This window comes from Halichoerus grypus, chromosome X (genome assembly GCF_964656455.1).
Source record: "Halichoerus grypus chromosome X, mHalGry1.hap1.1, whole genome shotgun sequence".
Taxonomy (NCBI): Eukaryota; Metazoa; Chordata; class Mammalia; order Carnivora; family Phocidae; genus Halichoerus; species Halichoerus grypus.
In genome coordinates this window covers 101,099,863-101,126,947 of record NC_135727.1, presented here as the reverse complement: position 1 = coordinate 101,126,947, position 27,085 = coordinate 101,099,863, and the positions used below count along the sequence as shown (strand labels likewise).

Sequence of the window (27,085 nt, the reverse complement as noted above, 5' to 3'; positions counted from 1 at the left end):
AAAACGAGAGGGGCAGAATTTCATGAGTTCTTGAAACCAGTGGGACTTGAACCCTGGAGTTTTAAAGGTCAGTGGGCTTGCTGTGATACAGCCTGGAAAGCTCTGTGCTGCTCTAGGAGAGAAGGCAGGCAAACAACCTGAGGGCATCCAGTATGGAAACAGTGAGCTGAAGAACGACTGGGGCACACATTGGGGAGATCATTTTTTCTTAGTGTGTCACTGAGAAGCAGCATTCACAGAGACACCTCTCCAGGAACAAAGGAGCTTGCTGGTGCCATTTCCTTCCCCTGCCCCTCACCATAAACACAGAGCCACCAGTGGGAAGCAGCACAGCAATGATACTGGCTGTCTAACTTGCTTATACTAAGCCTCCCTCCCTGCACTCCAGTGAGACTGCCCTTCTCAGTCATACTTGCATCAGTTCCAGCCGGCAGATCCTTCCCCCAGAAGACCAGCACAAACCCCTATCCATACCACATCTCCTGACCAGAGAATTTTGCAGGACCTCAGTTCCTGCAAGAGAGTGGAGGTGGTGACAGGTCTCATTTCACAAGCAGACCAAAGCATATGTAGTTAAAACTTGCCACATTCATGCCAGGAATCAAACACTGCCCACAGCAGGCAAGGAAAGCCTCTGCAGATGACTGGCCTGAAGGATAAAGTGGCCAGGACACAATGGCAGCACACATGTAACACATACCAGAGACACTCCCTGAAGAGCCAGGCCCTGGGCACTACATGACCTTTTCTTCATAAGGCTATTACTTTCAGGAGTAGGAGAAATAACTGGCTTTTCTTTTTTTTTTTTTTTTAAGATTTTATTTATTTATTTGAGACAGAGAGAATGAGAGAGAGAGAGAGCACATGAGAGGGGGGAGGGTCAGAGGGAGAAGCAGGCTCCTTGCTGAGCAGGGAGCCCGATGTGGGACTTGATCCAGGGACTCCAGGATCATGACCTGAGCCGAAGGCAGTCGCTTAACCAACTGCCCACCCAGGCGCCCATAACTGGCTTTTCTAATAAAAGAAGCAGGCAGAGACTTAGACAAAATTAGAAGACAGAGGAATTTATCCCAAACGAAAGAAAAAGATAAGGTCACAGACAGAGATCTAAGTGAAACAGAGATAAGTAACATGCCTGATGGAGAATGTAAAGCAATGATCATAGGGATACTCACTGGAATTGAGAGAAGAATAGAGAACATCAGGGAGACCCTTACCACAGAGATAAAAGAATTTAAAAAGAATCAGAGATGAAGAGTGCAATAAATGAGATTAGAAACACACTTGATGCAATGAACACCAGGCTGGAAGAAGTAGAGGAATGAAGTAATGACCTGGAAGACAATGAAATGGAAAACAATGAAGCTGAACAAAAGAGAGAAGGAAAAATTATGCAAAACGAGAATAAACTTAGGGAACTCAGTGACTCTATCAAACGTAATAGCATTTGTGTTATAGGAGTTCCAGAAGAAGAAGAGAGAAAAGGGGGCAGAAAATTTATTTGAAGAAATAATAGCTGAAAACTTCCCTAATCTGGAGAAGGAAACATCCTCATCCAGGAGGCACAGAGAACCCCCAACAAAAGCAGGCCAACACCAAGACATATTATAATTAAATTTTCTAAGTATAGTGATAAAGAAAAAATCTTACAAGCAGCAAGACAAAAGAAGTCATTAACTTACAAGAGAAAACCCATAAGGCTAGATGGGGATTCTTCAACAGAAACTTGGCAAGCCAGAAGAGAGTGGCACGATATATTCAGAGGGCTGAATGGGAATAATCTGAAGCCAAGAATCCTCTATACAACAAGGCTTCAGTTCAGAATAGGAGAGAGAAGCATTTCCCCAGACAAACAAAAACTAAAGGAGTTTGTGACCACTAAACTAGCCCTGCAAGAAATATTAAAAGGGACTCTCTAAGTGGAAACGAGAGACCAAAAGTGACAGGACCAATGCAGGAAACACAAATGCAGTAAAAATGAATATTTCTGTAAAAAAATCAGTCAAGGAACTCACCAAAAAAAGGGTATAAAATATATTAACATGTATCTCAAACATGGGGAAAAGAGGAGAAAAGAATGGGTTCAGACTTAAATGACCATCAACTTAATATAGACTGCTACATTCAGAAGAGGTTATATACAAACCTAATGGTAACCATATAGGACAAACCACTACTAAAAATGCAAAGAATAAAGAGAAAGAAATCCAAATATATCACTAAAGAAAAAAAGCAAAACATAAAAAAGAGGAAGACGAGGTCAGAGAAGATCTCCAGAAACAACCACAAAAAAAGTAATAAAATGGTAATATATAGTTATCAATAATTACTTTGAATGTAAATGGACTAAAGGCTCCAGTCAAAAGACATAGTGTGTCAGAATGGATGGAAAAAAAAAAAGAAGACCCATCTATATGCTGCCTACAAGAGACTCATGACACCTGTAGATTGAAAGTGAAGGGATGGAGAAATATTTACATGCACATGGATGTCAAAAGAAAGCCAGATTAGCAATACCTACATTGGACAAACTGGACTTTAAAACAAAGACTGCAGCAAGAGACAAAGAAGGGTTCTACATAATAACAAAGGGGACAATCCAACAAGAAGATACAACAATTGCAAATATTTACGCACCCAACATGGGAGCACACAAATACATAAAATAGTTAATAACAAATATCAAGGAACTAATCAATAATAATACACTAATAGTCGCGGACTTTAACACCCCCACTTACATCAATGGACAGATCATCTAAACAGAAAATCAATAAGAAAACAGTGGCTTTGAATGACACACTGGACCAGATGGACTTTACACATATATTCAGAACATTCCAACCTAAAACAGCAGAATACACATTCTTTTCAAGTGCACATGGAACATTCTACAGAATACATCACATATTATGTGGCCACAAAACAAACCTCAACAAATACAATAAGATTGAAGTCATACTATGCACCTTTTCTGACCACAACACTATGAAAGTAGAAGGCAACCACAAGAAAAAATCTGGAAAGACAACAAATATATGGAAGTTAAATAACATGCTACTAAACAATGAATGGGTCAATAAGGAAATCAGAGAAGAGATTAAAAAATACATGGAAACAAATGAAAATTGAAACACAATGGTCTAAAACCTTTGGGATGCAACAAATAGGTCCTAAGAGGGAAATATATAGCAATACAGGCCTACCTCAAGAAGCAAGAAAAATCTCAAATAAACAACCTAACTTTATACCTAAAGGAACTAGAAAATAAAACAACAAATGAAGCCTAAAGCCAGAAGAAGGAAGGAAATAATAATTAGAGCAGAAATAGGTAATATAGAAACTAAAAGAACAGTAGAACAGATGAATGAAACTAGGACTTGGTTCTTTGAAAAAAATTAATAAAATTGATAAACCTGTAGCCAGACTTATTGAAAAGAAAATAGAAAGGACCAAATAAATAAAATCACAAATGAGAGAGAAGAAATAACAACCAACACCACAGAAATACAAATAATCATAAGAGAATATTATGAAAAACTATATGTCAACAAATTGCACAACCTAGAAGAGAGGGTTAAATTCCTAGAAACCTGTAAATCACAAAAACTGAATCAGGAAGAAATAGAAAATTTGAACAGACTGATAACAAGCAAAGAAATTTAATCAGTAATCAAAAACCTCCCAACAAATGAAAGTCCATAACCAGAGGGCTTCACAAGTGAATTCTACCAAACATTTAAAGAAGAGTTAATACCTATTCCTCGCAAACTATACCAAAAAATAGAAATGGAGGAAAAACTTCCAAATTCATTCCTTGAGACCAGCGTTACCCTGATACCAAAACTAGATAAAGACACCACAAAAAAAACAGTATAGGCCAGTATCTCTGATGAACATATATGCAAAACTCCTCAATAAAATACTAGCAAACCATATTCAACAAAAATTTAAAAATCATTCACCACAATCAGGTGGGATTTATTCCAGGGTTGCAAGCGTGGTTCAATATTTGCTAATCAGTCAGTGTGGTATATCACAGAGTAAAAGAACCATATGATCCTTTCTGTAGATACAGAAAAAGCATTTGACAAAGTACAACATCCATTCATAATAATAAAAAAAAAACCCTCAACAAAGTAGGTTTAAAGGGAATATACCTCAACATAATAAAGGCCATATATTAAAAACCCACAGCTAACATCATCATAAATGAGGAAAAACTGAGAACTTTTACTCTATAATCAGGAACAAGACAGGAATGTCCACTCTCACTACTTCTATTCAACATAGTACTGGAAGTCCTAGCCACAGTAATCAGACAACAAAAAGAGATAAAAAGCTTCCAAATTGGCAAGGAAGAAGTAGAACTTTCACTATTTGCAGATGACATGATGCTATATATAGAAAACCCGAAAGACTCCACCAAAAAACTGTTAGAACCGATACACAAATTCAGTAAAGTTGCAGGATACAAAATCAACATACAGAAATCTATTGCATTTCTATATACTAATAATGAAGCAGCAAAAAGAGAAATTAAGGAATCAATCCCTTTTATAATTGCACCAAAAATATTAAGCTATCTCAGAATAAACCTAACCAAAGTGGTGAAAGACTTTTCCTCTGAAAACTACAAAACTTTAATAGAAGAAATTGGAGAAAACTCAAACAAATGGAAAGACATTCCATGCTCATGGATTGGAAGAAAAAATTTTGTTAAAATGTCTGTACTACTCAAAGCAATCTACACTTTTAATGCAATGCCTATCAAAACACCAACAGCATTTTTCACAGAGCTAGAACATACAGTCCTGAAATTTCTGTGGAGCCACAAAAGAACCTGAATAGCCAAAGCAGTCTTGAAAAAGAAAAGCAAAGCTGGAGGCATCACTCTTATAGACTTCAAGTTATATTACAAAGCTGTAGTTATCAACACAGTATGGTACTGGCACAAAAATAGACACATAGATCAATGCAACAGAATAGAAAACCCAGAAATAAACCCACAATTATATGGTCAATCTTTGACAAAGCAGAAAAGAATATACAATGGGATAAAGACTGTTTCTTCAACAAATGTTGGGAAAACTGGACAGCAACATGCAAAAGAATGAAACTGGAAAACTTTTTTACACAAGTTAGAAAAATAAATTCAAAATGGATTAAAGACCTCAATGTGTGACCTGAAACCATAAAAGTCCTAGAAGAGAACACAGGCAGTAACCTCTTTGACATTGGGTGTAGCAACTTCTTTATATATCTGTCTCCTGAGGCAAGGGAAACAAAAGCAAAAATAAAACTATTGGGACTACATCAAAATAGGAAGCCTCTGCACAGAGAAGGAAACAATCAACAAGACTAAAAGACAACCTATTGCATGGTAGAAGATATTTTCAAATGGCCTATCTGATAAAGATAAATATCCAAAATGTATAAAAAACTTATATGACTCAACACCCCAAAAATAAATAATTCAATGAAAAAATGGGCAGAAGACATTTTTCCAAAGAAGACATATAGATGGCCAATAAAGACATGGAAAGGTCTTCAAAATCACTGATCATCAGGGAAACACAAATCAAAACTACAATGAGGTATCACCTCACACCTGGCAGAATGGCTAAAATCAACAACACAAGAAACAACAGGTATTGCTGAGGATGTGGAGAAAGGGGAACCCTCTTGCACTGTTGATGGGAATGCAAACTGGTACAGCCACTGTGAAAAACATGAAGGTTCTTCAAAAAGTTAAAAATAGAACTAACTATCCTACAATTCAGCAATCACACTACTAGGTATTTTCCCAAAGAATATAAAAATACTAATTCAGAGGGATACATGCACCCTGATGTTCCTGATGTTTATAGCTGCATTATTTGCAATAGCCAAATTATGGAAATACCCCAAGCGTCCATCGATTGATGAATTAATAAATAAATGGCACACACACACACACACACACACACACACACACACACAGGAATATTACTTAGCCATAAAAAGGAAATCTTGCCATTTGCAGTGACATGGATGGAGCTAGAGAGTATAATGCTAAGTGAAATAAGTCAGAGAAAGACAAATACCATATGATTTCACTCATATGTGGAATTTAAAAAACGAAACAAATGAGCAAAGGGAAAAAAAAAGAGAGGCAAACCAAGAAACAGACTCTTAACTGTAGAGAATAAACTGATGGTTACCGGATGGGTTTGGTTGGGGGATGGGTTATATAGGTGATGGGGATTAAGGAGTGCACTTGCTGCAATGAGTACCAGGTGTTGTATGGAAGTGTTGAATCACTATCTTGTACACCTGAAACTATTATTACACTATGTTAACTATCTGGAATTTAAATAATAAATAAAATTAGATATGGAACTGAACAAATTATCCTTTCTTCATTTCTTAGGCTCTACCATGTGAATGGTCAAAACTGGCTTGAGTTTGTTGTGACTTGTAAGGGATCTAGAAGTTTCTAAGTCCCTGAAGGGGACTGAGTTAAGACCCAGGCAGCCTGTTATGGAGGTAGATTAAATGAGAGGGATTCCACTGAAGAGGCAGAAGGGTAGGAGTGGCTGGCTCTGAAGCCAGAGTATAAATGACAAATATATGAGGACTGGAGTGTGGCTGAGTCAGTTAGGAGGGACCTCTTTGTCCTCGATCAGGTAAGAGGAGAAATGCAAGATCCTCATCTCAGGCCTCAGCAGCAATTGCCCACATGGCAACTAGATTCCAGGCAGTGATAGGGGGCATTGCCGTAGAGACCGAGGATCCAGAAAAGTAATCACAGATCTGCTTGTAGAGGTACAAGAGTCCCTCTCACCTACTTCATGTAAGCTTAAATGTAGGGTTGACCCATGTTCTGAGAGGCCTTACACAATTTGGAGATCCCTCCTTTATAAAATAATATCAAATTAAAAATACAGTCTCTTTAGAAGAGACTCATGAAAGTGACGAAATCTCAAGTTGAAGCTTTATTTACTACACAATAAATCTGCCTCTTCCCAGATGCCATCGTGTGCGGCGATGGGGAGGTCTGAAATTTTGATTGCTTATCCCAAAAAACAGAATTACTGTAAGGAGACTGTTGAAGTTAGAGGACTCTAAAATATGTGAACATTTAAGTTTATGTTTTCTCCCTATTCCTTTGTACCCAATCTGGTTGAGAGAATGAGAAAGATTATATCAGTTAAGGAAAACAGCACAGCTATGTATAACTTTGTAAATTATTTTTCAGTACTACTGACTTATTCGTGAGTTATACCCTCCCTAATTTATGTGCATGTTGAGGGCAGGAAGCACATCTCACTCATCTGGCATCTCTAACACCCAGGATCCTTGATAACACAGAATGGGGCCAAAGTTCATTGAATATTTATTTATTAACATTGTTTTTCACAGCCTGTGTGGTGAAAGGAATAAAACTTTGCAATTGGGTTGCAGGATAGTCATATAGGAATGGAGAAAATGTGAAATATGAAAAATTAGGGATCAGAGAAGGAAAGGTGTGAAGCATTTGCATTCTAGGAGAGAAGGTGTAACCAGTGAGAAAGGATCAAGTTGGAAAAAGTTGGAATATGTACTGTGAAAGTTATACATTGAACTTTGCTGATAATTTTAAATTATAAATTCTTAAAAATAGCTAATTATTTTAATTTTTTTTACAAGAGACTTTTTAAAATTTTTTATTTTTTTTTTTATTATGTTCAGTTAGCCACTGTATAGCTAACTGAGCTAGTTTTTGATGTAGTGTTCACTAATTCATTAGTTATATATAACACCGCGTGCTCATCACAACATGTGCCCTCCTTAATACCCAACGCCCTGCTACCCCTCCCCCTAACCCCCTCCCCCAAATAACTATTAAGGCATTTATTCCCTCATAGCCATATTAATTTGCTCTGGCTACTGTAACAGACTGGAAGGCTTAAACAACAGAAATTTATTTATTATTTATTTTCTTACAGTTCTGGGGGCTGGCAGTGCAAGATCAAGGTGTTGGCAGATTGGGTCTCTTCTGAGGCCTCTCTGCTTGGCTTGCAGACAGCCACCTTCTCTCTGTGTCCTCACATGGTCTTTCCTCTGTGTGCACACACCCCTGGTGTCTGTGTGTCCAAATTTCATCTTCATATTAAGGACACCAGTTGGGGGCGCCTGGGTGGCTCAGTCGTTAAGCGTCTGCCTTCGGCTCAGGTCATGATCCCAGGGTCCTGGGATCGAGCCCCGCATCAGGCTCCCTGCTCCGCGGGAAGCCTGCTTCTCCCTCTTCCATTCCCCCTGCTTGTGTTCCCTCTCTCGCTGTGTCTCTCTCTGTCAAATAAATAAATAAAATCTTAAAAAAAAAAAAAAAAAAAAATAAGGACACCAGTTAGTTTGGATTAGGGCCCATCCTAATGGCCTTATTTTATCTTAATTTCCTCTTTGAAGGCCTTAACTCCAAATATAGTCGCATTCTGAAGTACCAAGTGTTAGGGTTTCAACATGTGACTTTTGGGGGGACACAATTCAGCCCATGACAATGTCATATATGTTGTAAAAACTATTTTGAAAAAAGGCATTATATTTTGTAATAAATTTCTTATTCGTGTATGTGAAATAATATCCTTAATGTTTCTTGTCATTTGTGCCTGTTATGAAATGAATTGGGTCTCCCTCCAGGTCACATGTTGAAGCCCTAACCTCCAATGCAATTGTTTGGAGGCAAGACCTTTAAGAATGTAATTATGGTTAATGATATCATAAAGATGGGACCCCTAAGCTGTTTGCAAGCCAGGAAGAGAGGGCTCACAAGCAACCAAATTTTCCACCATCTTGTTCTTGGGCTTCTTGTCTCCACAACTGTGAGAAAATAAATTTCTATTGTATACCCAGACTGTGGTATTCTGTTATGATAGACCGAGCAGATTAACACAGTGCCTAATATCCTTTGATATAATTTCATTTATTTATAAACAATAATCATTTTTATGATATAATTAACTTTCACTGAAAAAATAAACTTTTTTGGTTGATAATTTCCGTAATATAAAACTAAAACAGCAGCAGAATAAAAATACTGTGTATCCTGCTTTGAAACTGTAATGTAGGATAGCACATAATATAAAACTATTATAACTCTTACTTTCTAATATTATTGATTTTTTTTAAAGATTTTATTTATTTATTTGAGAGAAAGAGAGCATGAGTGGGGGGAGGGGCAGAGGGAGAAGAAGAAGTAGACTCCTCACTGAGCAGGGAGCCCAATGCAGAGGTTGATCCCAGGACCCTGTGATCATGACCTGAGTCGAAGGCAGACATTTAACCAACTGAGCCACCCAGGCGCCCCAATACCATTGATTTTTAAATAAATTTTTCATTCACAAAAATAAATACACTTAGGAAACCAACTCACTTCCCTTTAAATTTAATTCCATTTGTGACTTCATTTCTTTTATCTTTGAAAACTTTATACCCTTCTTACTTATGCATGACCATTATGGTATCTTATTTAAGGGAATTGCATCTAAGAATGAAAATATTTTAAAGCGGCAGTCTAAGAGTGATTCTGGAAGAATTCACTTTATTTTGGTAAAAGCATGGCTTTTGAATTAGGTAGATGCAGGCTTAAATTCTAGCTCTTCTGTACTTCTGTGACTTTGCACAAGTTAATCTGTTTAAGCTTCAATTTCAATATCTGTAAAGTTGAAGATGTTAATTCCCAAACTTGGTTGATAATAGAATTAGAAATAATAAAGTATGTATTACATGACACACAGTAGATGATGATGATGATGAATTTAAATGCAATAAACTATGATCTATGGCTTTCATATGCTAAAATGTTTCCTGAAGTTTCTTCAATATGGTAGCCATTAGTGACATACTGAAAGCTGATTGTTGTGATATCATTATCACTGAAATAGAATATTTTAAAAGTCTGTTGTTCTATTAGAAAGAAAAGTTTTATTGACATAAAATGGCCAGAAAATCAATATTTATCAAGTGTGTCTTTATTACATAAAATAGGAACTTTTAAAAAGTTTTTATAATTTTAAAATAGAAAGCACATGACTTTTGTTTTAATTTTACCATGTCCTACTCTTGATCCTTGATGATTGATTTATTAAAGTAAATGCTTTAATTCAATAAGGCAAACTTTCTAATGCCATTTTTATTTTAGAAAGTTGTGTTTATATCTTTTCTTTTAGAAGGCTTTAATTATAATTATTATTTACCAAAAGAAAGTAGTGTTTGAATATCTAATGAAATATTAACTGTGAACCAAAGAAAAAGGTTCTGACACTTAAATAAATCTTTGTTGTTTGTGCATTATAGAAATGAAACAGTTTTCTGATAGCATCATTAAATTCCATGGTACTTGGAATTGTCATGTTATTCTTGCAGCACTTTTGTTGGTATAGGTCCCAGTAGTGTTGACATTAACATGGGTGGTTTCTGTTTTGACATTTTATGGTGTGAGGATGCAAGTATGGAAGAATGATTTTGGAATTAATGCCAAGCCATTCAAATTTATTGTTCTTTTATAGGAAATACATGCCTATCAGGATATGTTGGCTATGATAAAATTCCTCAACATTTGAATGTAGCAATATGGTTATTAAATTTGGGTCATTAATCCAAGATACATGCTTATGTTTTATCATGGAAATAAATGTACTAAATTCAAAGTAATCATAATTGTTATTAGCTTTTACATTGGAATTCAATGACAGTGGATAAGGACTTTTATACAAGTGAAATTATATTGATTTTGTGCAATAAATGAGAAATTCAAAAATCTTTGGAGATCAAATTGAGGATTTAATAACTCATTACATCTAATTTTATTTTGTTCTACTTAGTGTAAACCTGGCAGAAATACGCAAATGGAAAACCTAGCATGTAAAAGTGTAATTAAATCAATTAGGAAACTCAACTCTGTAAAACTGCTGAGCAGATATAAAATATATTGACAAAGGAGAATCATAAATACTGTCTTAGGGACTGATGAAGTTAGATCTTGAGATAAATTCAAAATGAGAAGAAGAAAACAAGTCTCATGTAGGAGAGGAAAAATAATTTCCCCTGTACCCTTCTAGGTTCTTAGCTGAGACTTAACCCCCCCTCTACCCCCCCCCCAAAGGGCCCCCTAAGGAGGCCCCTTTTCTAATGTAAATTTCCTTTATAAATGTATGTTTTCCTTATAAAAGGGTGACTTCTACTCTGTTTTTAGAGCTCCTGTTCTGCAGTTTCTCAAAATAATTGGTGTGCCAAAGAGGTATATTTTGGAGTGGAATATTCTGCTACCCTTCACTTGATAACAGTGTCTGTAAAATGCTGTGAAAGAACAAAATTCACCTTAGTAAATTTTAAATCTCTTATCAGTTTTATTCAGCAATTCATGAATTGGGCAGCATCCAATCTAGCAGATAGAAAGAAGCTCGGAAGAGCTGTACAAGGCAAGAGATTTTATAGGCAGAAAGAAGCAAGAACAAGGAAGTTGTACCTAGGCAATAGGGGGAGCAGAATATGCTATCCCAAAATGTGCCACTTTGGCATGGGGATTGTTTTGAACTGAAGGCAATTGAGACCCAGCAGACTCTGGAAAAGATTTTTATGTCTCCCTTAACTGCCTATAAGAATTTACACAGGGACCTGCACCAGGAAGAGAGCTATTACCAGAGAGAACTTTTCATATCAGTAAGACTTAACTACCTGGCGTGGCAAATGATTGTTTACCAAACATTTGCTCTTCTCATATTCCTGTGAATTGTCTTCCTCCCCTTTGAGGATCTAGACCCCTACCCCCTTCTCCTTAGCCTCAACTGCCTGACTGCCTCTCAGTCTTCATGTCTTTGTGAGGCTCCCATAGGTATATAATTAAATCTGAGTTTTTTTCCCCCTCTTAATCTGTCTTATGTCAATTTGATTATTGGACTAGCAAAAAACCTAGAAGGTAAGGAGGGAAAAGTCTTCTACTCCTACAGCACAAAAGCAGATTGGTTATTGCAAAGTTACTTTCTCTAGGAGGGATGGTAGGGTTCTGTCAGGCAGATTACCTAAACTAATGCTGCTCAAGCGATTCCTGATTAACTGGTTTAAGATTCCATTTCTGGGAGAGCCAAAATCATAATGAAGTTAAATCTCACTTTGGTGACATGGAGCTAAGCATAAGTGACTCCATTTGGGGCCTGTTGTCTTTAATAATGCAAAAAAATTCATTCTTCATCCTCAACATTTTACTGAGGGCGTATTCTCTGCTGGGCACTATGGCATACTCAAATGAATACCATGTGGTCTCCTTCTTCAGGAAGCTTTCAGTTTAATGCTTCCCTGATAATTTTTCTTAGGCTTTTAGTAGCATTTAAAAGAAGTGATTATTTCCTTCTGAAATCCCATATTTGCTTTGGATGCAAGGAAGTATTCTAGTTTCTATATATGTCTCTGAGCTGTCTGTCTTTGTTTTACCTCTAGGATTTCAACTTAATGGATCATCATCTCATTTGAGTTCTTATGTATGCTTTAAGTCAGCTACTCCTGTAAGGGAGTAGTGTTCCATTAAAATTAGATGTTATTTAAATCTATAATAATTCCAGTCTAGTGAAGATTCATAGGAGTAATGTAGATGCAGTTGGGAAATGCATGAAAATCAAAGAGAAGGGATAATGTTTGACTAAAATGAAAGAGCTTTATGTATGCGGCATGATTTCTTCCACCAGCTTCCACTGGCCCATGGCCAGGTCAAACGTAACAATTCTAGAACTCTGCTCTCTGCTTCTACCCCTGCAAGGGTTCTCTTCCTCACTTCTTTTTTCTCATTCATTATGCTACCTTCAAGGTTTGAGCTTTCATCTTGAGACTCCTTTCTGCCTTTTCCTTTTCTCACTTTTCAGTAGTGATAGGACTGCAAAATGTCTACAGAGTAGAGTACTAGATATGATATTCTCTGATAAATGCTTATGGTGGGTGGCATTCTATGCTTGCTAAAAGAGTTCGACCTAAATGTTTAAATCTCCGCTAGGAAACAGTCCTGCCAAAACTTGTGTTAAACTGTGTGAAAGTAGTTCTGGTGGTGATAGACGTGCATATGAAGAGTTTGAATAAAAATATTTCAAGGGGTGCCTGGGTGGCTCAGTCAGTTGAGCAACTGATTCTTGATTTCGACTCAGGTCATGATCTCAGGGTTGTGAGATTGAGTCCCGCATCAGGTTCTACACTCAGCATGGAGCCTGCTTAAGACTCTCTCTCTCCTTCGTCCTCTCTTTCCTCTCACCCCCCACTCGCTCTCTCTCTCTCTCAAATAAATAAATCTTTAATAAACAATTCAAGGAATATGACAACAAAAAATATCATCTTGAATGTGATAAATCATATACATATGAATATATATGCTTTTAAATGTATAAAATAACATAAATACATATGTGCCACATCAGATATACTACTATAAGTTTATATAATCACAGAAGCCAGAATTTTTGGATATTCTCTGGAAAAATAGGTGATGGATTATGTTATATTGGGGGTTTTCTATATTCAGGTATGTGTTGTGATAGGCATTCACTGAGCATTGGGTAACTAATGATCTGTTTGATGCCTTATTGTATTCAAAGTTTTTCCAGATATTTTTCAATTTTATGTTATACAACAATAAAATGGTTAGCCAAGTCATATAACTCTCTATATTCCGTTATCATACAAAGATAGATGTGGCTGATTGTAGGCACTTAGTAAGTTCTTTCTCATTATTAATTCTCTAAAGGAAACATCATATGCACATTTCATTGTTAAGGGAAATGTTAAAGCTAATTATATAAATTTTAAATTTAAACAATAAAATTCAATACACATATAAACTATGATATTGAAATAATTTAATTGAAGTTCAAATGCAGGTGATATACAAACTGTATTATACTATAATAATCTGGATTTTTCTTTTTTGATTTTAGTGCTCAAGGAGCATGTATTTCTCATGTGCTGCCAGAATTTCTGCTTGAACCAGAAGATTATAAAAAGTGGATTGAAATTACAGTAAGGGAATATAATTTCTAGGGAACAATCTGCATAGTTATTGAATTGACTGGTCTTTGGTCATTGTTAGAAGATTTCATTATAAAATCTTAATATTTTTATTTATGAAATGTCCTATGGATTATGCCTCTCTGGACAGCTTATTTATATGTGTGTGTTTAAATATTTCAATGTGTATATATACATATATGTAGATATTTATATATATACACACAGAGACATACACACACATTTTTATTTCTGTCTAAAAATCTTTGTGGAGTTCCTATTGTTGGGGAGCAAGAATATCCTGTCCCCTTCAAGGTCCTTCTAGCTAGACTAAGAATCCAATTGACATGAGACAGATTAACAGGAGAAAATCAAATTTAATAGCATATGTAAGGGGACTCCACACAGACCTGGAAATTCCAAAGACAGTCAGGTGAAATGAGGTATTTCTGTCATTCTGAACTAAGGAGAAGGGGTGGGAGTCTGGGACTTCAAAGGGAAGGAATACACCTCACAGTGTACTAAGAGCAGATGTTTGGTAATTAGATGTTTGCCCTGCCATACAGATGGGTCACTCAGATAAAATTTCTCTCTCCTAATAAAGCTTATTCTGGGAAAGACCCCTCCCCCCAACCAATTTAGATTCTTCTGTGAGTTAAGGGATGGGCAAAAGTTTCTCTTTTGCCCAGCAGGTCTCAGTCGCCTTCAGCTGAAAATAGTCCACATGCCAAAGTGGCATATTTTGGGGGGAACTGTCCCAAACCCCTTCAAACTCAATCTTTGTGCCAAAGTGACCCATCTTGGGGCAGCCTGCCCTTGGCCTCTATGCTATGTAGAAATTATTACATGGCTTTCTTTTTTTTTTTTTTTAAAGATTTTATTTATTTATTTGACAGAGATAGATACAGCGAGAGAGGGAACACAAGCAGGGGGAGTGGGAGAGGGAGAAGCAGGCTTCCCACCGAGCAGGGAGCCCGACGTGGGGCTCGATCCCAGGACCCTGGGATCATGACCTGAGCCAAAGGCAGAGGCTCAATGACTGAGCCACCCAGGCGCCCCTATTACATGGCTTTCTTAAATATATAAGTAATTGCTTCTTTTAGGGGATCTAGAAATGAAGAATTCTGTGTGCTTTTGTAAATGTTTTCTTAAAGTAAATTTTTAGAATATGTATCTGCCAAGGAAAATACTGGTTTAATTTTCCCACCGCTTGCCACTTGTCTTCTTTAGATAAAGGGGAGAGTAGGCAGAAATTAAACAAGATATGTCTAGGTTTTTTTCAAAGTATACAGTTCATTTTATGGAAACCCATTGAGAAGGGGAATTGCTTGGAGAAGCCTTCAGGCTTTGAGGCAACTCTACTATCGTCATGGCTCTGTTACTATACTCCCCACATGATGTGAACAGGAGAACTAGGGGCTTGTCCTTTTTTTTTTTTTTTTTAAGATTTATTTATTTGTGAGAGAGAGAGAGAGGGAACACGTGCGTGCAAGAATGGGGCGAGGGGCAGAGGGAGAGGGAGAGAGAGAATCTCAAGCAGACTCCCCGCTGAATGTGGAGCCTGACGTGGGCCTTGACCCCATAACTGCGAGATCATGACCTGAGCCAAAATCAAGAGTCCTCAAAATAGGAACTCCTCAACCAACTGAGCCACCCAGGCGCCCCCCAGGGGCCTGTCCTTTGATACTCTGCTGAGTTCCAGTGGCTCATCCAAAGGATGTGTTTCTTTCTGGGACTCAGAGTTCCGAATAACTTTGCATCTCATTCTGCCACTTCTGCCACAGAATAAGCTAGTAGGTACATTGAATGAATAAATCTGTGACCTCAGTAAGGGGCTATGTGTTCCAGAAAGTTACCTCTGTTGATAGTTTCTATTACTGGCACATGGGGAATTAGTGATCTTGATGAACGTATAGATAGGGCATGCAAAAGTTTGTAAAAAGAAAAAGAAAAAAACCTTATATGCTAAGTAGTTAAAACTTTGAACTTATATTTGCCTTGCATTTGAACTAATGTTGTAATATTTTATTTCTTAAATTCTTTCACTGATACCTTGCCTGCATGTTCCCGTATACCTAAGGAAAAGCACTCTGTTGTTCTAGATAGGACTCAGTTTGAAGCCTGGAGTAAGCGGGCGTGGACGGATGTATTGCTTCAGATATACAAGGTAACATTTCCACTCTCGCTCACTGCTGCTTGTTTCGGTTTCTTTACCTGAATGGTGTCTAAGTTAAGGTATAGCTGATGCTGCTGATTAAAGAATTAAAAAATACAGTGGCTCAAATAAGATAGAGGTTTTTTTCTTTTCTTTCTCAGGGAACTGTTGAGAAATAAGTGGTTTAGAGACAGTGGGGTGTGTCTTCCACCCTCAGTCCTGGGCTTTCATCTCTGGGACGGTTTCTCAGAACAAGGAAGAACACATCAGGGACTAGTGGAGGAAAAGTAAAAACTGTTTAAGGATGTCACCTAAAAAATGCATCATTTCCTTTGGGCAGAGTTTAGTCATATGATTGTACCTCACGGCAGGGGATATTGAGAAATGTAGTCCCTAAAATAGGTACCTACAGTTGTATTCTGGTACTAAAAGGAAGGATTAAAGAATGGATGATAGTGAAAATTATGCCTTCTACCTGTACTACATACTACACTCTTGCTATAAATGTTATTCTGGAGAGATATTCACTAGGAATCATATACCAGTAGGCGAGACCAAGTTTTGATGAAACTCTCCAGTTTATTCCATGCCAAATTGCATGTGTAGGTAGATTAACACAGCATAAATTATGCCTTCACATCCTGCCCCTTTATTGCATAAAAAAGTGCTGGTTTCAGTCCTAAGACTTATTCCCTAGGGTTCCAAATGTGGCACTACAGATCTTCCCCACTAAGACCTGTGGAGGCTTTTGCTCTGTTTTCACAGGTTGAAAGCACAGGTAGGGTGAGCTGTGGGACAAGAGAGTGAAAATGAAGGAGAAGTTAAAGAAAAGTAGCAATTAGTCACTGAAAGGAGAGGACAAAATTAGTAACTAAACAGTGTGTAGTTTATGTCAGACTCTTCACCACAAGAGGCTTTCTAAATGTGAGCTTGTTTAATCTTCACAAGCAGTAATCTCCTGTTTAGACATGAGGAAATAAAGGTCCACAGGCGTGCATTGTGTCTCCCCAGATCATCTGATTTTAGCCATATAAAACCATCTGATATAGATAAAGCTTATCTCTTCCTTGTTCTCTGCTGGGGCCCAGAAGCCCAAGGCCCCCTTGCTGCTCTCTGGTAGCCTAAAGCCTCCACTGCAGCCAGCTACCAATCCTACCCTCTAGACAGTTCTTTCTACTGCATGATTCCTACTTACTCCTTCTTTTCTCTTCTTCCATCAGCCTGCCCTGCCTTTTTTTTTTTTTGCCGGATGTCAAGGGGGAGAAATCCTGTTTTTTCTTGAGTAATTCCCTCAAGAATGTATGAGGGTATTCGTGACTCTCAGCCAAACTTAGATTTGGGAAAAGACATTTTCTTCTTTTCTTTCTTAACTCCAGGCTGTATCATCTATAATTTTGGCCACTGATAGGGAGGAGCAACTCTAAAACAGAAGGGCAGCAAATGCCCTACTTAATGGACAAACTAGACCTAATTTTGGTTTGTGGGCTTTAGTCACTCACTCATTCATTTATTCATTCATGCATGCATTGATGAATATGTTTACGTCATCTAATCCCTCTTTCCCAACTTATGAGTCTATGAATTTAAAAACCAAGTATTACTTGTAAACTCAGAATTTGTTTTTAAAAGATTTTGTTTATTTATTTATTTGACAGAGAGAGAGACATAGCGAGAGGGGGAACACAAGCAGGGGGAGTGGGAGAGGGAGAAGCAGGCCTCCCGCAGTGCAGGGAACCCGATGTGGGGCTCGGTCCCAGGACCCTGGGATCATGACCTGAGCTGAAGGCAGATGCTTAACAACTGAGCCACCCAGGCACCCCGTAAACTCAGAATTTGATAGTGTGTCAGCTACATAGTATATGCTCAACAAATACTTGTTGAATAAATTTACTTAACAACTATTTTGGTGTAGGCACTGTACTAGGCTCTGGGGGTTTAAGAGTAAACTTGATAGAGTCTTTCTCTTCCAGGATTTTGTGTCCTGAAGTATATAAGTAACTATTCATATATAATTACAAGGAACTATGACAAATGCTATGTTAAGGTAAGCCCAAAGAACTAAGGGTGAGTGCACACAGAGAGGATCCTACCTTACCTGTACCTTGGGGAAGGTTTCCAGGAAGAAAATCAATTTAACCTGACCCTGAGAAATAACTAGGAATTTTCCAGGCAAGGTGAAGCAGTAAGTGGAGCATAGGCTAGAGAGAGAGAGAGAGAGAGAGAGAGAGGGAGAGTACAATTTGTGAGAAGGAGGTGGTAGATTAGTTTTATTGGGGAGCAAGACAATAACATTTGTCAAGACGAAGGGGATTCAATGTGGAAATGCCTGAGGTTAGAAACAACACGTTATGTTCCGAGGAAGAAGCACACTATGGCTGGGGGTAGGAGGGGTGGATTGTGATCCCAGTCACAAAATAGAGCATGGTTTACTTCATAAGCCATACCAAGGAATCTGGACTTTATGGACTTTAGCCCAGGGTCAGTACAGAGTTCCTGAAGGATTTTAAACATGAAACTGACATAATTAGCTTTGCATCCTAGAGAAATCACTCTGGTACAACGTGGAAACTGTTTGGAGAGGTATTTAAGTGCCTGGTGCCGGGAATACTGGTGGTAGTGGGAAAGATTAGAAAGGGGCAGCTTTCCTAAATATTAGGAATAGAACTCAGAAGGACTTGGTGAATGACTAGATCTCAGTGGGTGAAGGAGACAAAGAGCTAAAAGATGACAGTGGGTCTTGCTGGGATGACTGAATGGAATTTGATCCCAGTCACTGAAATAACAAGACAAGGGATGATAATAAGATTTTGTTGGGGGTGCAGGATGAGATAGGGTAAGAAGGCATAATAAATTAATTTTGGTTATGCTGTATAATGGTGCCCTGTGTCATTACCAGGTGGGTATATCCCTCAGTCAGGAAAGAGATCTGGGTGACAGCACGTGTTTGTGATTCTTCACTGATTCCATGATAAGTCATAGGAATAGGTAAGATTGCCCTGTTAGGTCATCTGCAGAGCTGTGTTTGTCCATGTATTGTGTCTAAAGCATGGGTAGCTCCAGGAGTTCTATTAAATCGGAAGCGGATTGGCAATTTCTCTTGTGAAAGCAAGCAATGTTGAGGTGAGTTTCACACATTGGAAATAGAAGATGGTGATTTTCACACATATCCCTTTAGGTTTTCATTTTCTTTTTCCTAGAGGTCATGCGTGCACTCCAGGACCACCTTTGTCAGTTCTTCTTGGCTAATAGTTTGGATAAAGGATATAGCTTGTCTTGCCCAGTTTGATTTTGTGTCATTTGGTTATTTTTGTTTGTTAAATTTGCATGTTTAATTGTTGCTATTTCCTTGCATTATATTCCCAATTCACAAAAATGTATTGATGGCTAAAAAAATGGGTCATTGAAGCACAAGAGAGATGAAAAACAATAACAGAAACACTCAAATTCAGAATGCTGTTTTAATGTAAATATAAATAGGGCTTTCATGTGGATATAAAGGATGAGTCTGTATGTGCTGAAAGAGGTGAATGTGATATTTTTACTGCAGAATCTAGGCAAGAAAAAGGTGAACAATAATAAATATCTGAATAATAAGTTCAGGTAAACTGTTTATTCATTAGTTCTCAGCATACTGTCTGTCATAAGTTTTTTTTTTTTTTAATAGTGGCACAATTGTGTCAAATATTTTGATATTTTTAAATGAAGAGCAGTGATCTTTCTGGTTAATTAAACACATTTTCCCCAAACCAATTCAAAATCTCTTTGTTATGAAATTGGAATATTTGCTGCTAAAGGTAGGCAAGACACCAATTCTACTGAGGCATTATTTAGAATTTCCTGCCTCTGTAGAAGATGAGCAAAGACAGGACAGAGGATCATATTTGTGAGGAATATTTACTTATTTTTATTTATTTTGAAAGATAGATTTATTATTCATTCATTCATTCATTCATTCAATCATTTATTTATTTTAGGGAGAGAGAGAGAGCGGGGGAGAGGGTAGGGGCAGAGGGAGAGGGAGAAACTCAAGCAGACTCCGCGATGAGTGTGGAGCCTGACATGGGGCTTGATCTCATGATCCTGAGATCACAACCTGAGCCAAAACCAAGAGTCGGACGCTTAACTGACTGAGCCACCAAAGTGCCCTGGTGAGGAATATTTAAAATGAGCTTCAATAAAACATGATTGGAAAGAAAGTAAAATTCATGAAATTCTTTTATTACATGGCTTTGCAGGATGTCCCATTATGTCAGTGGCATGCAACTTGGAAACAGTTATTCTCACATGTGATAGCAAATATTGCATGCTTTGGTTGGATATAAGGGAATGTATGAACACATTTGCATATGTGTGATAAATATATGTGAAAGAAAGAAATAAATGATGATGTTTTATTCTCTTTATCAGTGAAAGCCCATGCTCTTGGAGGAATGCTTCTTTGTCATTAAGATTAATTTGTAATGTAACCTGGAGAAAATCAGTTGGTGGTAGATATTGATAGACAATTAGCCATTGGTCACAAGAAAAGGGGTGTTGCAAATGAACCTTTATTCATAGAGAAATGTAGGTGATTAAAAATATGCTTCTGTTGTGAATTCATTGTTAAATAGAAAAAATTATAAATACTATCAAAGTAAGGCTACTGAGTTACCTAATTGCATCATGATCTCTATAAATTCAAGATCTTTATTTCCAATTTTGAGATGTGCTGGTTATGAAGAGAAGGTCACTCTCACATGCATTTTTCCAACAGGAGTGAGATTAAAAATAGTATCTTCCTAGCACTGTTTTTCTGTATTTATCATTTTCATCTTTTGAAGTGGCTAGCTCAAATGATCCATCAGGTAATGCTTTCCATGTCTTGGACATATACCTATAGAATTTGAATATCATGAGTTTTAATGTGCTACAAAACACTGAAGCATCAAAAATTTGGCTTTTTCCCAAGATTTGTTGAAAAAAGAATGTATTGACGATGAGTGCTGTGAATTGTGTAAGACTGATGGATCACAGACCTGTACCCCTGAAACAAATAATACATTATATGTTAATAAAAAATAATAAAAGAAAAAATAATAATAAAATGTATTGAATTATTGAATGGACAGATAAACTGAATATGGTAATGTAGTTTCTGCACAGCTGAGTTGATGATTGGGAGCTGAAATGCAGCCTACATGCTGCTCCCTAAGACTATGGACACTATTGGAAGCTGTGTCTCAACAAACTAAGGGGGGGGCTTTTACTTTAAATAAGGGTACGATCAGGATAACGGTTTCTCAGAGAGTGTGCCACCTTTTAATTGCTTCTGGCAATGGAAGCCAAATAAACTTTTCCCAAAGATGAATGCCACTGAAGAGTAGAGTACTATTATCTTTAATGCTATTTCCCGAGTTGAGTATTTTTACCTTTGGCCTTTGAGTGTGATTTGCTCATCAACCAGCTTAGCATTTGGTTGGTATTTGAAAGTAGATGAAGTGTATTTTAATAAAAAAACCTCTATAATTTCTGGCTTCGTTTTGGGCCTGACTGTCCATAACAATCAAACTGAGCATCTCTTCTGTTAATCTGTAATTATGAAGTAGGCTTTTCTCATTTAGTGGAAATAGAAATAAGAAAAGAAATTACTGAATATATAAAGTGATATAGAACTCAATACATTCATCATCTGGTTAAATGTAGATACCTTGATAAAGATGGTAACTATATCATTCATCTCACTGATATGAAGCTATAATTGTTCTCATTACTTACTAACATAATGTTCTAAATATTGTGTTGAATCCTTATTTTTTAACCACAGCAATCAATGGTCTTTGTGGTTTCTTAATGCATATTTAGTGGTCTCTGGGAGATAAAATTGGGAGAAACACACCTAAAAAGTTTAAAGAAAAGATGGCATAGGTTAGAAACCCAATACTGAAGCAACCCAGTATTTAAATAGGTAAGGGAAGAGAATCCCGCAATGAGCTCGAAATAGACAAAAAGAGAGCAGTAACACTTTATGGTGTCATGAACAAGGAGGGAAGAAAGCCTTTGAGGGAGGATGTGTTATCAAATGAAACTGAGAGGTTGCTTAAGATAACAATGAAAAATTCCCTGTTGTATTGGACAACAAAGATGCCAAAGGCACCTTCAGGGTGTGGGGGTAGTGAGGAATTGGGGAAACGTTATTAGGTGGGCTTTAGTTTGATGAACAAAAGGAATAAAAGTGGAGACAGTAGGGTAGAGAACTCTTTCATGAGTTATACCTGGTACAGGGAACAGATAAAAGAATCAGGGGGAATCCAAGTTTGGGAGAGCTCTCTAAAAGCTGAATGTAAGTGAGCATGTTTTGATTTTGTTGAAAAGGAACTGGTGAGAAGGGAGAAGTTAAAGATCCAAAAGCTAAAAAAAGGCAACTGATGCACGACTGTCCCAAAGAGGATGAATAGGTTTGGTATCTAGTGCAAGCGAAGGGATAGCTCACCCACTGTGGCCATAGAGAAGGAAGAAAAGTGAGTGTAGATGCAAGAACTTTTGGACATGTGGTAGGACACTGCAGTGCTCTCATTTAGGATGTCATCCCTTTGCTCTTTCAAGTAATGATGATGTATCTTCTGAGAAAAACTAGTGTATAGGCTGAGAAGGAAAGAGATCTGATAAGAGATGATTAAGGAGCCAGGAGCCCCTATGGGTAATAGGAGTGAGAAGACAAGGGAAAGAGATCTCTGGGCTTGCAGGGCGTTATCTTTAAATCAGGAACAGGTGCATCTCAGGTTTCCTGGAACCCCTGTAGTGATCCCCTTGGATGATGTGTGCTGTGCCTTAGAGCTGAGGTCAGACTGCTGCTGTGCCCTCCACCACCAGGAAACTCCCCTGTAGATTCAGTCTTCTCTTGGAGCTTTCTCTCTACCTCCTGTCCTAACTGAAGCTTGTGTCTTCACCACCAGATCACTTCCAGGTGGTCCTCTTTGGTAGGGGCTGTTGATGAACAAGCTTGAATACTTCTTTTTAAATTTTCTTTCTCTATTCTGCTTTTTAAAAATTATTAGTTTTTGTAATTCTTACTCCTGGACTTAAATTATATTCTCTTTACAACAAATTTGTGATCTTGATAATATTTAGTCTTAAATGACTGCAAGGAATTTTGTTAGGGTGATAAACATTTATGGTATGTTTGAGCAGTGTTTGTGATATTCTTCCACTTAATCTGATCAAAAGGAAGGTAAGCTTCTAAAAATTAAATCTGATCTGACTTTTTCTAATTCTTACTTAAATTAATTGTGCATTTTTGGGATACATTTGCGTTAAGATTTACTAGAATGATTTATACACAGTTTAGAAAATTCTGTGAAATTGTAACAGATTAGTAAAATTAAAATTTCACCTCATGTTATTCAGTTTTTTGATGGGGAAGTACATGACATTTTTTGATTGCTATTCTATTTATTCATTATGATACCAATCATTACTGTTAAAATATTATTTTCTTTAAACATAAACAGACATTTGGAGGATTTTTTAGCTTTTAATAGTTTGTGTCTTTATTCTCTTGTCATATGACTATTGTCTATTGCTTTTCATTACTCTCCTATTTTTTCCTATTACTTGTCATTTGTTGTAACATGAAAAACTAGATATCCGACTTAGACAAATTTTCTATGAAATAAAACCAAATAGACACTGACTTAGAGTGCACAGACAGGTTTTTATAAATTAAGTGGGAGAAAGTTAGCTTACGGACTTTGAGACTTCACAGATTGTAGTTCAGAATATTTACTTATGCATTGTGTGCTTGCTGGCCCACCTCCATGAGGATTTCAGACATAGCTGAGATTTGGATAGGTGAGTTGTTATTACATGTCCTCTGACTTTCATCTTTATTGTAGGGGGTCTTCTGATTTCTTTTACTCTTACATGGATGTAGTTGACCAGAAAATACTGATGCCTTCCTTTATTTACTCTTCAAATATTAATTTTTAATTTTGCCATTCAGGTCTAATAAAGGTTCTCTCTTTTTCCCAATTTCAGGTTCTGGTACTATCCCGGGTTGTACCACATTGCAGCAGTAACCTGCCCCCTATACATGTGCAGAATTCACCAAAAGTCAATCCTTGTTTTTTATCCAGCAACATATATTCTAATTCTGAAAGGATTCTGCTTAGTTGGATGAACACAAATTATGAGAATGCCCGACATATTATATGGAAAAACTGTCACCAAGGTGAGAATTTTTTTCTTTAAAGAAATTATTACTAATTTTAGTGTGACAATGTAGAATTGGACTCAGAATCCATGGATTCTAGACCTGACTCTTTTCTGCAAAAAGGAGCTCTTAACATCTTCCCAAGATCAGTTTCCTCAACATGTAAAATGGAAATAATAAAAGATGCTTCTTTAATGTATTTTGAAGAGTAAGTGATAAAAATTATGTAGAGATGCTCTACAAAAGATAGTCTTAATATCATTGCCGGTCTTTTCAGCTGTATAAAGAATTAAATTTTAGGTGACATGCTCAAACCTTGTGTGTACTTAGTTGATATCAAGTGGAATTTGACTAGAAAACATCTTACGTGTCATTGTGACAGTCATGTTGGAAATCACTAAATGCAGTAATGCTTCATGAATTTTGGGGGAGGTCAGTCATATTAGGTCCAAATACTGAGACAAGCGGGTGTTCATAGAGAGACCTCCAATGTTCAGGTGGCCACTCCCTGGTTCTGTGCTTGTGGAATGAGGCTCTGTGAATTTCCACCTTAAGAGCCTTCAGTTTTTTGTTTTTGTTTTTTTTTTAAGTTCCAGTTTGCTAGTATAGTGTATTTTTTTCCTCCATCATAACCACTGATTGTAGTGAGATGGATGACAGTGTGTGTGCTGGTTGTTTCTGTGGCTTCAATTCAGCCCGCCTCTTCCAAGTACACACAAACCTCTTATGTTCAGAAGGGGTTGTGTTTAAGTCATTACATTTATTTTCTATACTGAACCCTCAGAGTTTAATCTAAACTTTAGAAGTAAGAAGAAGATTTAAGAGTGTGATTTAAAATGAGACTTTCAGGGACCAGGGTGGCTCAGTCAGTTAAGCGTCTGCCTTCGGCTCAGGTCATGTCCTGGAGTCCTGGGATCGAGCCCCGCATCGGGCTCCCTGCTCAACGGGGAGTCTGCTTCTACCTCTGCCTGCCACTCCCCACTGCTCATGCTCCCTCCCTCTCTATCTCTCTCTCAAATAAGTAAAATCTTTAATAAATAAATAAAATGAGACTTTGAATTATGGTTGCTCTTAACTTGAAGGCGTTACTTCAACAAACATAGTGACATCAAGATTGAAACAGATATATTGATATATTGGTATTAGACAACAGTAAACGTGGAATATTTTAGTACCTTCTAATTGATGTGCTGATAATATCAAAATAATTTGACTTGAATCTGCAATTGAGTAAGATTCATATTTTATAAAATTGTATTTGGTCCTTTCAAAAATATAAAAAACAAAGTACAAATTATTAGATTGCTGAGGAGTAACACTTTAACCAAAGTAGTATAAAATATGTACATATATTAAAAATTAGTATATTCATTTGTTGTAAAATTATTATGGTTCTATTTTTACCAACAAAAGGGTCTATACAAGTTAATTTCAAAGAGTTTGCTGCATTTTTTAATATAATAGATTACAGGCACTGGCCTCTTTCCTTCTTAAAAAAAACACTGAGTTTTATGCTTTTACAAAGCTTTTGCATTTTTCTCTGCTACCTTCTGCTTGGACTATTATTTTCCTATTTATCTTCATGATTCCATTTCTCACTTCATTCAAGTCCCTGCTCAAATATCACTTTATATGAGAAGTTTTCCCAATACCCTCTAAAATAGCATATCCTTCCATCTTTCTCTTTCTTGCTCTGTTCTTTTCAATAGCATTTTTCCAAAATTATATATATAAAATGGAGAGTCTGTTTCTTCCAGTAGAATGTGAGCTTCTTAACAGGAACCGTCTTGTCTGTTTTGTTGTTCAGAGCCGAGAAACGTGCCTAGAAGATAACAGATATCAAATACTGTTTGTGTATATAAATGAGTGAATATTGAGGGGCGCCTGGGTGGCTCAGTTGGTTAAGCGACTGCCTTCGGCTTGGGTCATGATCCTGGAGTCCCAGGATCGAGTCCTGCATTGGGCTCCCTGCTCAGCAGGGAGTCTGCTTCTCCCTCTGACCCTCCCCCCTCTCATGTGCTCTCTCTCTCTCTCTCTCTCAAATAAATAAATAAAATCTTTAAAAAAAAAACTGAGTGAATATTGAGACACATTCAGGTTTTATACATTTTTCTACCCTATTCCAGATAATTGGATATATATTAGCTTGCCAGTTTGTACCTTCTGGTACAAATTGTAGGAGTCGGGTTGAATGGTTGAGGTAGAAGGAAGCACTTTCCACGTTGAATATGTACCTGAGTACAAGTTTGTGGGTTTAGTAACTATGGAGGTCCATGAGGAGAAGCTCTATGAAAGATTTCACTTTGATTAACTTGGACTAAGAAAAAGTAATACTCAGTTCCCCAGATTTTTATCTGTCAACGTTGATACTTATTCTACTTAGACTCACTCCATTGGTAAAATATGACTGTCCTCACAACTTGGTGCAATGGTGTTGTGGAGGGTAGATTGAGAAGCTCTTTAGGGTGAGACCTAGCAATCTGTGTTTTATTAAGCCCTCCATGTGATTCTGATACACACTAAAGTATGAAACAGTTAGGCTATAGTATCACAGAAAGTGGCTTTTTAGTGCTTTTAAATTGTTCATAGAATGGTATTTGTTCACAATTGTATTTCTTTTTTTTTTTTTTTAATTTTATTATGTTATGTTGGTCACCATACAATACATCATTGGTTTTTGATGTGGTGATCCACGATCCATTGTTTTCGTATAACACCCAGTGCTCCATGCAGTATGT

At 37.1% G+C, this 27,085-nt stretch overlaps 1 protein-coding gene across 1 annotated transcript in view; it reads left to right on the top strand.

Moving 5' to 3' along the window:
- The window catches only part of CFAP47 (cilia and flagella associated protein 47), a 495,766-nt gene that overhangs the window by 178,550 nt on the left and 290,131 nt on the right, over positions 1 to 27,085 (top strand). The window contains exons 31-33 of the mRNA XM_078064042.1: positions 13,935 to 14,015; positions 16,042 to 16,171; positions 24,173 to 24,365. Coding sequence (XP_077920168.1) covers positions 13,935 to 14,015; positions 16,042 to 16,171; positions 24,173 to 24,365 — 404 coding nt within the window. The remainder of the gene's footprint in view (positions 1 to 13,934; positions 14,016 to 16,041; positions 16,172 to 24,172; positions 24,366 to 27,085) is intronic.